The 12,984-nt window shown below is 38.9% G+C and overlaps 1 protein-coding gene, 1 long non-coding RNA gene and 1 other non-coding gene across 15 annotated transcripts in view; 2 read left to right on the plus strand and 1 right to left on the minus strand.

Moving 5' to 3' along the window:
- LOC138761991 (low-density lipoprotein receptor-related protein 1-like) overlaps positions 1-12,984 on the plus strand; it is a 1,165,126-nt gene that overhangs the window by 261,348 nt on the left and 890,794 nt on the right. For all 13 annotated transcript variants that reach the window (XR_011356692.1, XM_069935089.1, XM_069935091.1 and 10 more), the window contains one exon: positions 8,498-8,720. Coding sequence is in view for 12 of the 13 variants with exons in the window: in XM_069935089.1 (XP_069791190.1) it covers positions 8,498-8,720 (223 nt within the window). In the remaining variant the exon portion in view is untranslated. The remainder of the gene's footprint in view (positions 1-8,497; positions 8,721-12,984) is intronic.
- Positions 783-10,522, minus strand: LOC138761994 (uncharacterized). Its single transcript, XR_011356694.1, has 3 exons — positions 10,439-10,522; positions 3,032-3,129; positions 783-1,028 (listed from the first exon to the last, which is right to left on the minus strand). It is a non-coding gene; the product is annotated as an uncharacterized lncRNA (long non-coding RNA).
- On the plus strand, positions 3,600-3,757 carry LOC138762502 (U1 spliceosomal RNA). The gene has a single exon (XR_011356918.1). It is a non-coding gene; the product is annotated as a U1 spliceosomal RNA (small nuclear RNA).

The raw sequence follows: 12,984 nt of genomic DNA on the forward strand, positions 1-12,984 counted from the left end.
CTTGGAAAATTGATTGGAATTCGTTTTCTAATTTTATTTTATTTTTTTTGAAAGACCACTTAATTTCTGCAATGATACAGAATCACAGAATTACAAGAGCTCTGAAGGATACCATTCACCCACTAAATCTATGTGAAATATACATGTTGATTTTGGGGTATAATTATCCCATCATTTCTTTTAGAACAAGCGTCATTTATAATCTAGTTCTTCAACATCACTTTGAATCTATTGATATTTGGAAGGTGTCTTGTGTATTTACAAGTTTCACATTTACCTCGCGCATCAATATCAACTGCAACCCATCTGGAACAGAAAATTTATCCACTCAGTGAAAGTAACCTTTCTGCTTCCTATCTTTCATTTTTTTCTAGAATTTACAGAATACTACATCTTAATTTCTTGAGACTGCAACAACATGTTATTTCTTGGAACAGACTGATTATAGTATTTCTTCTTTGGCTTGGCTTTGCGGACAAAGATTTATGGAGGGGGTAAAAAGTCCACGTCAGCTGCAGGCTCGTTTGTGGCTGACAAGTCCGATGCGGGACAGGCAGACACGGTTGCAGCGGAAAATTGGTTGGTTGGGGTTGGGTGTTGGGTTTTTTTACATTCACAATTTCTCACCTTCCTGAGTAGATCACCTTTTTTTAGTTTTTGATCAGTCCCATCTCTCTGCTGACAACCTTTTAAACTCTCCACATAGAAACAGAACATCTTTAGATATCCTTCTGATGGCCAATCAATAACCACAAACATACTTGAAGCGAGTGATTAAATGCTTTAATAACCTGAAATCAGACACATCTTCACATGCTGCTGGCCCAGTTCCAAGGCAGGTATGTCAGACCAAGGTGCTCTTCTGTTATTGGGGAATCTTATGCGGAGGAGTTACAGGCTCGAACGTGGGTGAGCCTGTACAGTATGGTAATGTCATGCATGCAAAGCCGTGTTCCACCACACCTTCGAAGTGTTTACTTGCAGTATTTCTTCATGCTCTTTCTTTGTCTTCCTTAACTCTAAACTCTCTGTAATAAAAGAACACATTGCTGGAGAAACTCAGTAGGTCAGTTTACTTTATGTTGCAAAGATACATAGCCGATCATCTGGGTTTGAGCCCTTCATCAAGGTATGACAAAATGTGGACAGGCACCAAAAATACTAGTGGGGGAGGGGGATGCACAGTTCCAGAGGCAGGAGCTTCACCACCTCTCTCCTCTGCCTGGTAGACCTTGTTCATGCTTTTAAATGGGATTATCTCTGCAATTAGCCTAGTTCTTATTTGTGTTAACAACCTGACCTTTGTCATATAGTCTTTTGTTTCACTTCAATGTAACACCATTTTTGGTCATGGTGGAAACTGTGGCTTTAATTTTGCCCCATTCCTTCATGAGAATACAACCAGACTGGAGCTCAAACATTGCCACAAATTGTGCTCCATTCTTCAATTGTAGTTTTGATTCCAATTTAATCAGACAATTGAAATTGAGCTGACTCCATTTTTACTTTTACTATGGAGCAGCCAACATCTGTTTCCATTATTCTTCTGAACTTAATATTATTCTCCCCATACTTTGATGTTTCACCATGCAACACATAAACCTTTGCCAATTTATTCTGTCATAAGCAGAATTTTCAAATATCCTTGGAGAGACTAGGATTGCAATAACAAAATGGGCAAAAAGGGATGGATTTCTGAAATTTTATAAAGGAGAACTTTTTTGATCAGTATCCTTTTGAGCCAATGAGGAAGGTAGCACAACATCTGGTTCTTGAAATTAGTCAAGCCAAAGAACAAGTACTCTGGGATATATCAAAGTATGGGTGTGGTGCACTATTAGCCAGAATCAGACACACACAAGGTAAAGACTATACAACAGGCTTTAATCCACAAAGACTTCCACAGAGCCAGGCTGGCTGTAACTGCAGCAACTCTGAGTGAGGCCTTGAGAAGCTGGCGCAGACTTGTATCCCGGAGGGTGATTGACACTGAACTGAGTGGGGCTTGATCCATTCAGGCCGACGGATTGAGAGCCGGCCAGGTGTTGTCCTGTCCCCTTAACCTCCTGCAGGTAGAGGTTTCCCCCTGCAGTAGGCTGGTGGCGTACCACCACAATGGGGTCAATAATAAGTTCAGAAGAATAATGGAAACAGATGTGGACTGCTCCATCATAAAAGTAACAATGGAGAAGGTCCATTGAATGGAGGCTGGATGGTGACCTTGTAGAAGTATATAATATCACGAGGGGCACAGATAAGCTAAATGTCCAGTGTCATTTCCACAGGATAGTAGAGTCTTAAAATAGAAATCTTGGACTCAAGGTGAGATAAGAAACATTTTAAAGGGACTTGAGAGGCATTTCCCCCCACACACATGGTGTCTATAGTTAGGACAAGCTGCCAGATGAAAAGGTAGGGCTGGCACTCAGATCTGCACCTTGATGGGCATGATGAGTTGGGCCAATGGGTCTGTTTGTGTGCTGCATAGATTAGTGATTCTACCACTCCTGCCGACTTCTGATAGGCATTGCGGGAACCTACCCTGAGATGCTTCACCTGAGATCCCATTGCAATTGAGTGAACGAAAATCATTCTCAACCCTAAAAGATTAACTCAGAAGGAAAGGCAAGCATGAAGTTGACCACCGAGCAGAAGCAAATCTGCAGCATTGCAGAATTTGTACAGGGCAAAAAGAGCTTTGGCTCAACAAGAAAATTAAAATGTTTTTGTCCATACCAAAATTAAATTAATAGGAATGAACCAGATTCTCATACAGGAACTTGACTCAAAACATAATTCATTGATAGCACATAGAAAATAATCTTTTTATTTGTTCATTCTGCTTCTATTTCTCAGTATAGTTTTGTTTTTTTATTACCTTAAAGATAAATGTTTGAATATTAATTGTCAATTTTGTGTTAATATTAGTATTAACTAATTTGGAATATTTCACAACACAGCGGTAACAGTTCAGGGAAGCACTACTGGATTCTCAGGTCACTTATGGCGAGCGAATAATTAACTTACTGACCTTTCCCTTTACTTTTACAACCCAAGAATCAGTCTGAAGGTAGTTGAAGAAATCCAAGTGTAATTAAAGAATATTTCATTCTTTTCTCATTGTAACTCCTGTAACAGAAGTTGCATATTGTTGTTAATTTCTTGTCTGATTTTTAATAAGACCAAAAAAAAGTCAAGGATTCCAAAGGTCTTGCAGCAGATTGTTTGGACCTTACTGGAATAAAATGACAGCTCTCAGCTCGGGCGTCAAGTGGCCCTTTCTTTGTCAGTGTGCAACATTAATTCCAGTGTGTAGCTATGCATTCAACGAGCATACCAATCCTAATTAGATGATTAATTGGATCTGTGCATCCTGTTAATGATTTTATGCTGGAACACCTTTGCATCACTGTTGCTGACAACACTAATGTTCCTAATCAAATGTTGCCCTTCTGTGTGTTTTGCCAAAGTTTTCAGGAACAAATATTCTCATGGCTTAAAAAAATGAAGGTACAAGGTTCCTATATTATCATCAATACAGAAACATAATATTCATTTCTTTCTGTTTACTTGCTGTAAGTCCAGTGACCTCACTAAAAAGACTGGCTGGGGAGAATCTGTGGTCAAGATGGCCGATCTCCCAGAATGCAGTTATCTTATGTACTTCGGGTGTGCTGACATATGTGATGTCCCCAAATGTGGGATTTTCAACTTCAAAATTTGTGTTAGTGAGGGATTGTGTTTGCTCTCTTCCCCTGACATTCAATGTAAAACATAAGCAATTTAAAACAAATGAAATGAAGGAGAGTCCATTCAGAGACATTGTGTCTGTGGATCCTGACACGACCTCCAATGCTGCTACACCCAGTGCTCAATAACCTCCAATGGTCACACAGCCTCCTGACGGTCTAGACAGTGAGGCCGAGCTCAGGCATCCAAGTTGCCCTTGTTCTGAACCCCCCATACAATTTAAAAAGCTGTCAGGACTTGAGTCCCTGCTCACCAACATCATTGCCACAAACACCAGTCCCAATATTTAGTTTTCACAAACCAGTTTCTCGCAGCGCACACCCAGCCAACCGCTTAATGCGATTCTTTCAGGTGCTGCACCTCTTGCTGCTGTGGTCTTTTACCCTGCAGGATTTTCACCTATTCTTCTGGGGTGGGGGGGGGGAGGTGTTCTTCAGCTTTGGTGCTCTGCCCTGGTCTACCTCCCCCTCAGAGCCTGCAATCCTTGTGGTCTGGCAAGCAGGGCACCACCATTTTGGGCAAGAACTTTCAAGAGATCTCTGAGGAAAAAAAAGCAATGCCAGCTCCATTCTGCAGGCAGTTTAAACCTCTATGCCGCTGGCAGTGAGAACCAGGCTTGTATAAAATTAAATCTCATGTTTGTGAATGATATCTTTACATGCATCTCATACAAATTTACTGTTATTTATGCAAATAATCTGTGTACAGATAAAAATATAAATACAGAAAACAATAATTAAATACAAGTTGAGTATTGATTCAATGTAATTTCAGTGATGAAAAACTGCTAACATTTGCTGGTCTATCCCCATTGTGTTGCTTTTCTCAATCTAATATTAAAAATTAATAATTCATCACAAAAGCACATTTGAAAATATTGTATCTTTTCCTTGCTGTCGGCAATAGAGATGCACTGAAAATACAATTCTGATAAGAGGGCAATAATCATTCATATCGCCATAAGGCAGTGTTTGTGGAAGTATCATTGGATTAAAGTTAACAGGCAACAGGAAAAAAAAATGCAGCTTAATAAAGGAGAGAATATCTTTAGTCTGTAAATCATATTATTTGGGGAAAACCTTGTTGGGGACTGGAAAATAAAGAATAATTTATTGCATAGTATTGGAAATGCCCTGGTGTATTCACAAAATCAACATTTTAATGTGATCCTTTACAATGCGATAGTCCCTTCAGTTTATATCTTAAAGTCCAAATAATTAATTTCCTGCACTAATGATGTGCTGGTTCTAAACTTGACCTTGTCTTGCCTAACTTATTCAATGATTAGTGCCTACAACAAATAGAGAAAATTAAACAACGAGCTTGTACTGCCCAATTACACTCAATGGACATCCATTCACCCTATCTTTTGGAGGGCGAGAGTAAACCATAACACCCAGAGTACCCATGGAGAGAGCAGACAAATTCCTCACAGACAGTGCCGGATTTAAAGCCTGGTGGCTCGCACTGTAAAGGTGTTGCTCTAACCGCTAAGCAAGCCATGTCACATTGAAGATATATCTCTAAAGTAATGCATCTTGTGTCAATGTATTCTTTCAACCTTTGTCTTAAATGTGATAATCATTTAAAAAAAAAGCAACTCCTATTTTGTTGAAGTAGAAATAATGTTTTTAAGTTATTTCATATCTTATTTTGACAAAGGGGATGGTTTTAATTCCAATTATGTTCCTGGTGTCAGGGGCAGAAATTCCATATCGATGAGGAACAGCTGTTGGACATCAGTTGAGATTAGGTTGTTGGACAACTCCAGATCATAGCAGATGCTTCACACCCAACTGATTTCTATTTATAGAAGGAAACAAGCAGGGGAGGTTTGAGGTTTCCGTGTACAATTCATTTCTTCCTGACCCAAGTATTAAATAAAATAAAATTTTGCATGACCGAGGCTGCACACTGCAGACACCTTGCACCAGCCTGGTATCTGCATTTATTTTTTCTGTCCAAGGCAAAATGGGTAATGAACCAGGACTTGAGGTGTTCAAATTGAGATCCAACTTGTATTCCATGCACAAGACGTGTAGAAAGATGAGGACAAATACCTGTATATTAAATATTTAACCATTCAGAATTCTGTTAATATGTTTCACCAAAGACCCATAAAAAAACCATCTGCCAGAAGAACTCAGTGATTCAAGCAGCATCTGGGAGGGGAAAAGTAATTGTCGATGCTTTGGGTCAAGATTCTGTTTCAGGGTGGAGCTGATAGGTTTTTTGCTCACGATTGCAGCATCTGCAATCCACAAGATCACAGCAGAATTAGGCCATTTGACCTTTTTAGTCTGTTCTACCATCAGCTGATCCATTCTCCCTCTCAGCCCTAGTCCCCATAACCTTTGATACCCTGACTACTCAGACACCTGTCAATCTCTGCCTTAAATACACTCAATGTCAGCCTCCATAGTCACCTGTGGCAGCAAATTCCATAGGTTTTACTACTCTTTGGCTGAAGAAATTCCTCCACATCTGTTTTAAATGGGCACCCTTCAATCCATAAGATGTGCCTTGTCCCATACTCCCCTTCTATGGAAATGCAAGTTGTCACATCTGCTCAGTTCCAATGATTCCAGGAATCATTCTTGTGAATCACCTCTGAACCATCTCCATGCCTCCAAATATCAACCTTTGTGTCAACAGAATTAATTAATCTATCGACAACTCATGGTAAGTTGAATAAATTCAAAGGGGAAAAAAAATAATTCCCACCACTTCCATTTTCTTTGGATGGCACATTTCAATGAGCTGAATTAGACTGCCTAATATCCAGGGGATATGCAAGGGTGTATGAACAAAATATTTATTGAGTAAAGAAAGCTGAGGAATTGTCCAAAAGTAATATTGATGAATGTTAACCAATAAATTACTACAACAAATTTACAGTAAAATCCAAAATGTACAATAGAGTGCATCATTTGTCATTCAGATTGGTTTCTGTCATCCAATATATTCATTGGGCCTGCTCTGTAGGCAGTCAAACCATCTGCAAATACAATAGTAGTATCAAATGAGTGCTCCAGGCTTCCTTTTCATATTGGATTGCAGATTGCTGCAGCATATGCTTTGGAGATTGTAGTCATCAACTTCATATGTTCAAGCACCAAACAAACAGTAATAAAATGAATTGTTGGAGGTTTCACCACCAGAAGATAAATTGAATAACTTTTCTGCAGCTTGGTTAGTGGCGTAAATGGGAATATCCTGTCCACATTCACTTTAAAACTGCTAGCTACTATATAACAAAACCACCTTACTCCCAACACCAGCCTCCTCGATGCCCTCCCAATTTCCTGCCGTCCCCTTTTGGCCTCAAATCCTGCCTTCAGTACAAATAAGGATTGGGTGAATGCAACATGTTTGCATTTATAGGCATTTATTTACCAATGAAAAAACAGCCTTTAACATCATCTCCTCAAAATTGAGCAGCAAACTCCAAGACCTTTGACTCAACACCCCACTGTGTAATTGAATCATGGTTCCTCACCTCCAGATCACAAATAGAGAGCAGTGGCAAGAATATCTCCTCCACAATCTCCATCAGTACTGGAGCACCGCAGGGCTGTATCTTAGCCCCCTGCTCTACTCAATTTAGGCCTACCACTGTGTGGCTCAGTATGAAATAACACCACCTAAAAATTTGCTGAAGATACCACTGTAGTGGGTTTTATAAAGAAAGGTGATGAGTCAGCATACAGGAGGGAGATTGAAAACTTGACTGAATGGTGCACCAACAACATCCTTGCACTCAATGTCACCAAAACGAAGGAGCTGATTGTTGACTTCAGGAAAGGAAAGCCAGAGGTATACAATCCAGTGATCATTGGGGGATCAAAGGTGGAGAGTGAAAAAAATGTAAGTTCTTGGGAGTCACTATCTCGGAGAATCTTTCCTGAACTGAACACACTAACACGTCAGCACCTCGACTTCCTCAGGAGTTTGCAGACATTAGGAACCCTGGAAAATTTCTGCAGACATGTGGTGGAAAGTGTGCTGACAGGCTGTATCGCTGAGTATAAAGCCTTACAAAAGGTAATGGACACACCTCATGGCAGCACAGACAAAACCCTCCCCACTATCAAGAACATTTATGGTGAACGCTGCTATTGGAGAGCAGCAGCAATCATCAGGGATTCACACCATTCGGTGCAAGCTCTGTTCTTGCTGCTGCCATCAGGAAAGAGGTCTTGGTGCCACAAGATTCGCACCACCAGGTTCAGGAACAGATGCTACTCCTCTACCATCAGACTCCTCAACAAGAAACTCCATCAGAGACTCGTTTAGGAACTCTGCTGTACATTATTGATTTTTAAAAATTCTCTCAAAATTGCACCATCAGCTTGTTTGCATTTGTTATCTGTTTACAGTTATTTATTTATTTACATTTATATGCCAGTATAGATTTATTTTGCACTATCAATATAAGGTAATTCTGCCTTGCTTGCAGAAATAGAAGCTCAGGGTTCCATGTGATGTCATGGAGGTACTCTGACAATAAATCTGAATCTAAATATTGCATTATTGAATATTGAACATTGATTAAAAATAATACTTCTTCGAAGCTAGCAAGTCAATAAAACATTGAATTTATCTTTCAAAATGAGATTGCAGCACAGTTTGCAATGAGTATTTCACCATCTTATCCATAATTTTGGTGAGAATTAATATGACTTTTGAGATTGTGGTGATTTCATCAATTCTCATACTTAACTCATGATGGCTACTTTTTCAACAGGAAACTCTTCTTCAGTGACTACGGTGACATTGCCAAGATTGAAAGGTGTGACATGGATGGGCAAAGTCGATCCAGGATAGTGAACAGTAAAATAGAACAACCATATGCCATCACACTTGACTTGGTAATGAAACAGATCTACTGGGCAGATGTTTATCTCGATTATATCGAAGTGGCAGATTATGATGGAAGAAACAGGCACACAGTGATTCATGGACGAGATGTGAGTACCCAATATCTTAATGTAACTAAAAAGTTATAATATCTTTATGCTGTTGATAAAACTAATAAATACACTCTTTGTGTTAAGAAACACAATCAGATTGCAATTATTAAAACATCCTTAATTGCAAAGTTGTTTAGAATTTTGTTGCTTCTTGAGGTCTATAGAAAATGAATGAATTGTTATAAATGAGAATGGCAAAGAAGATGAAATGCCTTTGCATTTAGTACAAAAGATCTACGAACAGAAGATTTAACAATATTTAACAGTACATCCTGATGTTGCATAAGCTGCCATTCATCAACCAATGACCTAAATTGCTTTCTTTCTTTTATTCATTTGTAAAGACTAATTAACTTTGCCTTTTGTTGTCAAATATATTTGAAGAACTTAAGTTTGCTCTAATAGATTTTATTTACTTTATTCTATTGCTGAATGATCATCAATCCATAACAGAAATCTGGAGACTTTGATAGGCATCAGCTCTCTTCTGCAAATTATGTGATCTCAGAATGATTTGCTAATCAAATGAGGCACACATCAGTGATGCTTGATCTTAGAACAAGCTTGTCAGCTCTTCCCATCAGTTTCACCATGGGTAATTTCCTGGATAATGTTAGTTAATCTCTCACTTATGTTGGGAATAAGCAGATTCAAACACCACCTACATAAAATCTTCAAATTGCAGTATTTTGAAGCGCTAGAATATCTGGATTTTCAGGGTGGGACCATCATCTTAAAATTGGTTTCTACCTCGATTCTCACACTAGGTCATGTGAAAATCTACATTAATGTAGAAGCAAGATCAATAGAACATTTCAAAACTGCAACCGAGTGGTCTTTGTTAAGCAGGTATACTCATTTTTAAAAAAAATAGGTGTTGCAGATAATATGAAGATCATGATCAACCATGATATTGAATGGAATGCCAGAACAGACTTTGGTGAAATGTTCATCCCTCTTCTATTTTCATTTTCAAATGTACTTGCAACTTGAGTTTGGAATTGTTCAGAATAATGATAAAATAATATGCGTGCCCAGAGAAATTGAAGCGGCTGGCCAATGACCATTCCCAGGAATATAATATTCCTTGTTTTGTTTGTTTGACTGACAGATGTGCTCAGAGAGAGATGCCAACACATCTGTCAGTCTATTCCATCACTGGATTCTATGTTTCAGAGCTCAGTCTTGATTAGATTTTCCAGTCAGACTTGTAAAAGCATCTGAAAAATGATTCATTTGAACGAATAACCTGATCTGGAGACTAGGAAGGCAAAGATATTGACTGATTCATTTACTTCCAACTTTATTTCAGGTTTTTAATGTCTTAATCATCTAATATATTTTTTGAGTGTTTCATTTTTTTTTGTCTTTAAAGTATTGTCAGCAAACAACAGTTTTAAATTTGAAAACTGTTACAAAGGTGAAAAAAATACTGTGATTGAAGCTTTAAGCCCTGCTTAAGGTTATCAAGCTGTTCCAAAGGCAAGGACTCAGTATAAACCAGTCAAGGTCATTCACTTGAGTCCTCCCAAAATCCCTTCCATTGGGCTCTGTGCATGGTGGTCAAAACCAAGAGGCGGGCCAAATTCAGCTGAACACAGACAACATTTTAGAAAATAGGTTTTGTGATGTATTACTTTAACTACACAAAGAACTTAAATCAGCTTATCTTTTTTTTCCCCAGTCTGGTAAATAATGGAAACTTGTTTCCCTACTATGTCTCAAATCACTGGAGAGGTGAGGTTCCTGAGGGAGAGAAAAGCAGCTGCTGTAGAAAGTTTGACCGAGCGATGTTGTCACCAAATAGGCAGAATAATTTTAAAAAATGCAAATTATTTGAATTGAAACAGATTTGAGGAAGACAATGGGCTGAATTGTTCTGTCAAAAAACATTTTATCTGTTTAACGACAATTGCTCATGCAGCCTTCCGTTAGGCTCAGTGGGCTCTTTGGGTACACTTGCCAAAAGTTTAATGTGGGCCAGACTTTCTCAGGAGTAAAACAAAAAAATCTGCAGACACAGTAGTTGAAGTAAAAACACAATGCTGTATAAACTCAGCAGGTCAAAGAGTGGCCTTTATATAGCAAAAATCAAGACACATAACTGACATTTCGGGCTTGAGCCCTGCATCAGGGTATACCTTGATCACACTCAAAACATCGGTTATGTGTCTTGATCTTTGCTATATAAAGAACACTGTTTGACCTGATGAATTTCTACAGCAATGTGTTTTTACAGATTTCATCAGGGTTGTGCAAAATTAACCTGACCAACATTCACTTGGAAGAAACAAATGCATGAAGACTGGAAAAGCAGGTTAATTTCATTGTAATGCTGGAGGAACCCAACCGGTCTCGCAGCATCCGTAGGAGGTAAAGATATATTACCGACATTTTGGGCCTGAGTCCTTCCTCAATTGAAACATAGGTAATATATCTTCATCTCCTCTGGATGCTGCCATACCTGCTGAGTTCTTCCAGCATTTCTGAGCTTTACTACAATCACAGCGACTGCAGACTTTTGTGGTTCAGTGAATTTCATTGTTTATTTAATTTAATTTATGGGACTGAAAATGATTTTAATGATCTTCTGGCATATTTTTGGAATTTTTTTCATATTCTAACATATTTTGTTTTAGTAATTGATTTTCATTCATGTGTGCCATGTATTTGAAGTTCAGAAAGCACTGCACGCGAAGACTTGAAGGTTCATTCATTGTTTAATACAGAACTAAAATGGATCTCCAGTACACAGTATATATATGATTAGTGACATCATCAAACCCAGCACTATGATGTCATGCTCATACATACATTCATTACACTCTTCTCCCTCCCCCCCAAAAAAATGCTTTGTGAAAATAGCATATGGCAGCACTATTCCTAAACTATTATAACTATATGGTGCCCCTGGACTAATAGTGGAGATGATGAATAAACTATAAATTAAGTATGTAATATTAAACTGCCAAGTTACTGAACATCATCCTTCATTCTCTCAGGAGGATGGTTTTCCCTCTGTGATTGTCTCAGACAAGTAGAATCCATCGAGGTACATTGTAACTTCTCCGGACTCTTTGCTTTTGGGGGTTGTAGCTCAGTTGATGGTAAGGACTGTGAAGTATGTTGTTGATGAACCTTATCCAGACGTTGCATGGGACTGTTGTTGAGTCATGGGACTGCTTGGTTGAGTCATGGGACTGCTTGGTTGAGTCGTGGGACTGCTTGGTTGAGACAGAGCCTCATTCATCGAAGGTAATTCTGGAATGTTCACAGTAGGATAGGCCCCTGGAATTTCACATGGAGTAGTATAAGCTCATGGAATTTCATCTGGTATCTCATCAGGATCATGAGCTTTGGGTGTGGCCATAGGATCATCCAGCGTTCTCAATTAATCAATTTGTTTTTCCATATTTTAGCTCTCATCAGTATAGAGCAAGAGCAAAGACTTTTTTTAAAGGGTTAACTCCTCACACCCATGGTCACCTATTATCCCAGTAGTCACATACTAGTTATTGGTTCTCCCACTTCTAGAGATCTGGTTGACTTATTGGGAGTCATAGATTGTTCTATTCAAAGGCCAATATTCAGCTGTACTGTGGAAAGCACTGTTCTCAAGAATGTCCAAATATCAATTCAACTGGTGTTTGTTTGGTGGTAGAGTGAGGCGTAGTTCTATAGCCTAATAGGAAATCTGCAATTTTATGACTCCATGATGCATTTAATGTTTTCTTCATTTTCATGGCTTTGTTGAAGGTCTGTACAAAATGTCTGCTTCCCCATTTGTCCTTGGGTGGTGGGCGCTGACAAGATATGTCAAGTGCTGTTATCCTGTAGGAATACCTTAAAAGCCTCCGATACAAACTGTGGACCATTATCAATCGGTAATCCATACAATGCAAATATGCTTCTCAGTTTTTCAATGGTCTGGTCTGTTGTTATTTTCCTCATGTGTACTACCACTGGCCATTTGGAATGTGCATTGACCACAATGAGGAAGTTTTCCCCATGAACTGACCAGTGAAATCAATGTCAATCCTGTCCAGGGTTGTGATGGCCATTTCCATTGATTCGCTTCGGTTTGAGGGGCTCTGAGTTGCATGACAATTGCCACAACTTCTTACAGTTTGTTCAATGTCCAGGCCTATTGAGGGTCATCAGATGTGCATAAATACCAATGCCTTTATTTGAACCATCCTTGGGTAGTTGTTCTGGAGTTCAGATGATAGAGCTGTTTGTCATTTTGTAGGGATGATGGTTC

The sequence above is a fragment of the Narcine bancroftii genome, chromosome 4, assembly GCF_036971445.1.
Source record: "Narcine bancroftii isolate sNarBan1 chromosome 4, sNarBan1.hap1, whole genome shotgun sequence".
In the NCBI taxonomy this organism is placed as follows: domain Eukaryota; kingdom Metazoa; phylum Chordata; class Chondrichthyes; order Torpediniformes; family Narcinidae; genus Narcine; species Narcine bancroftii.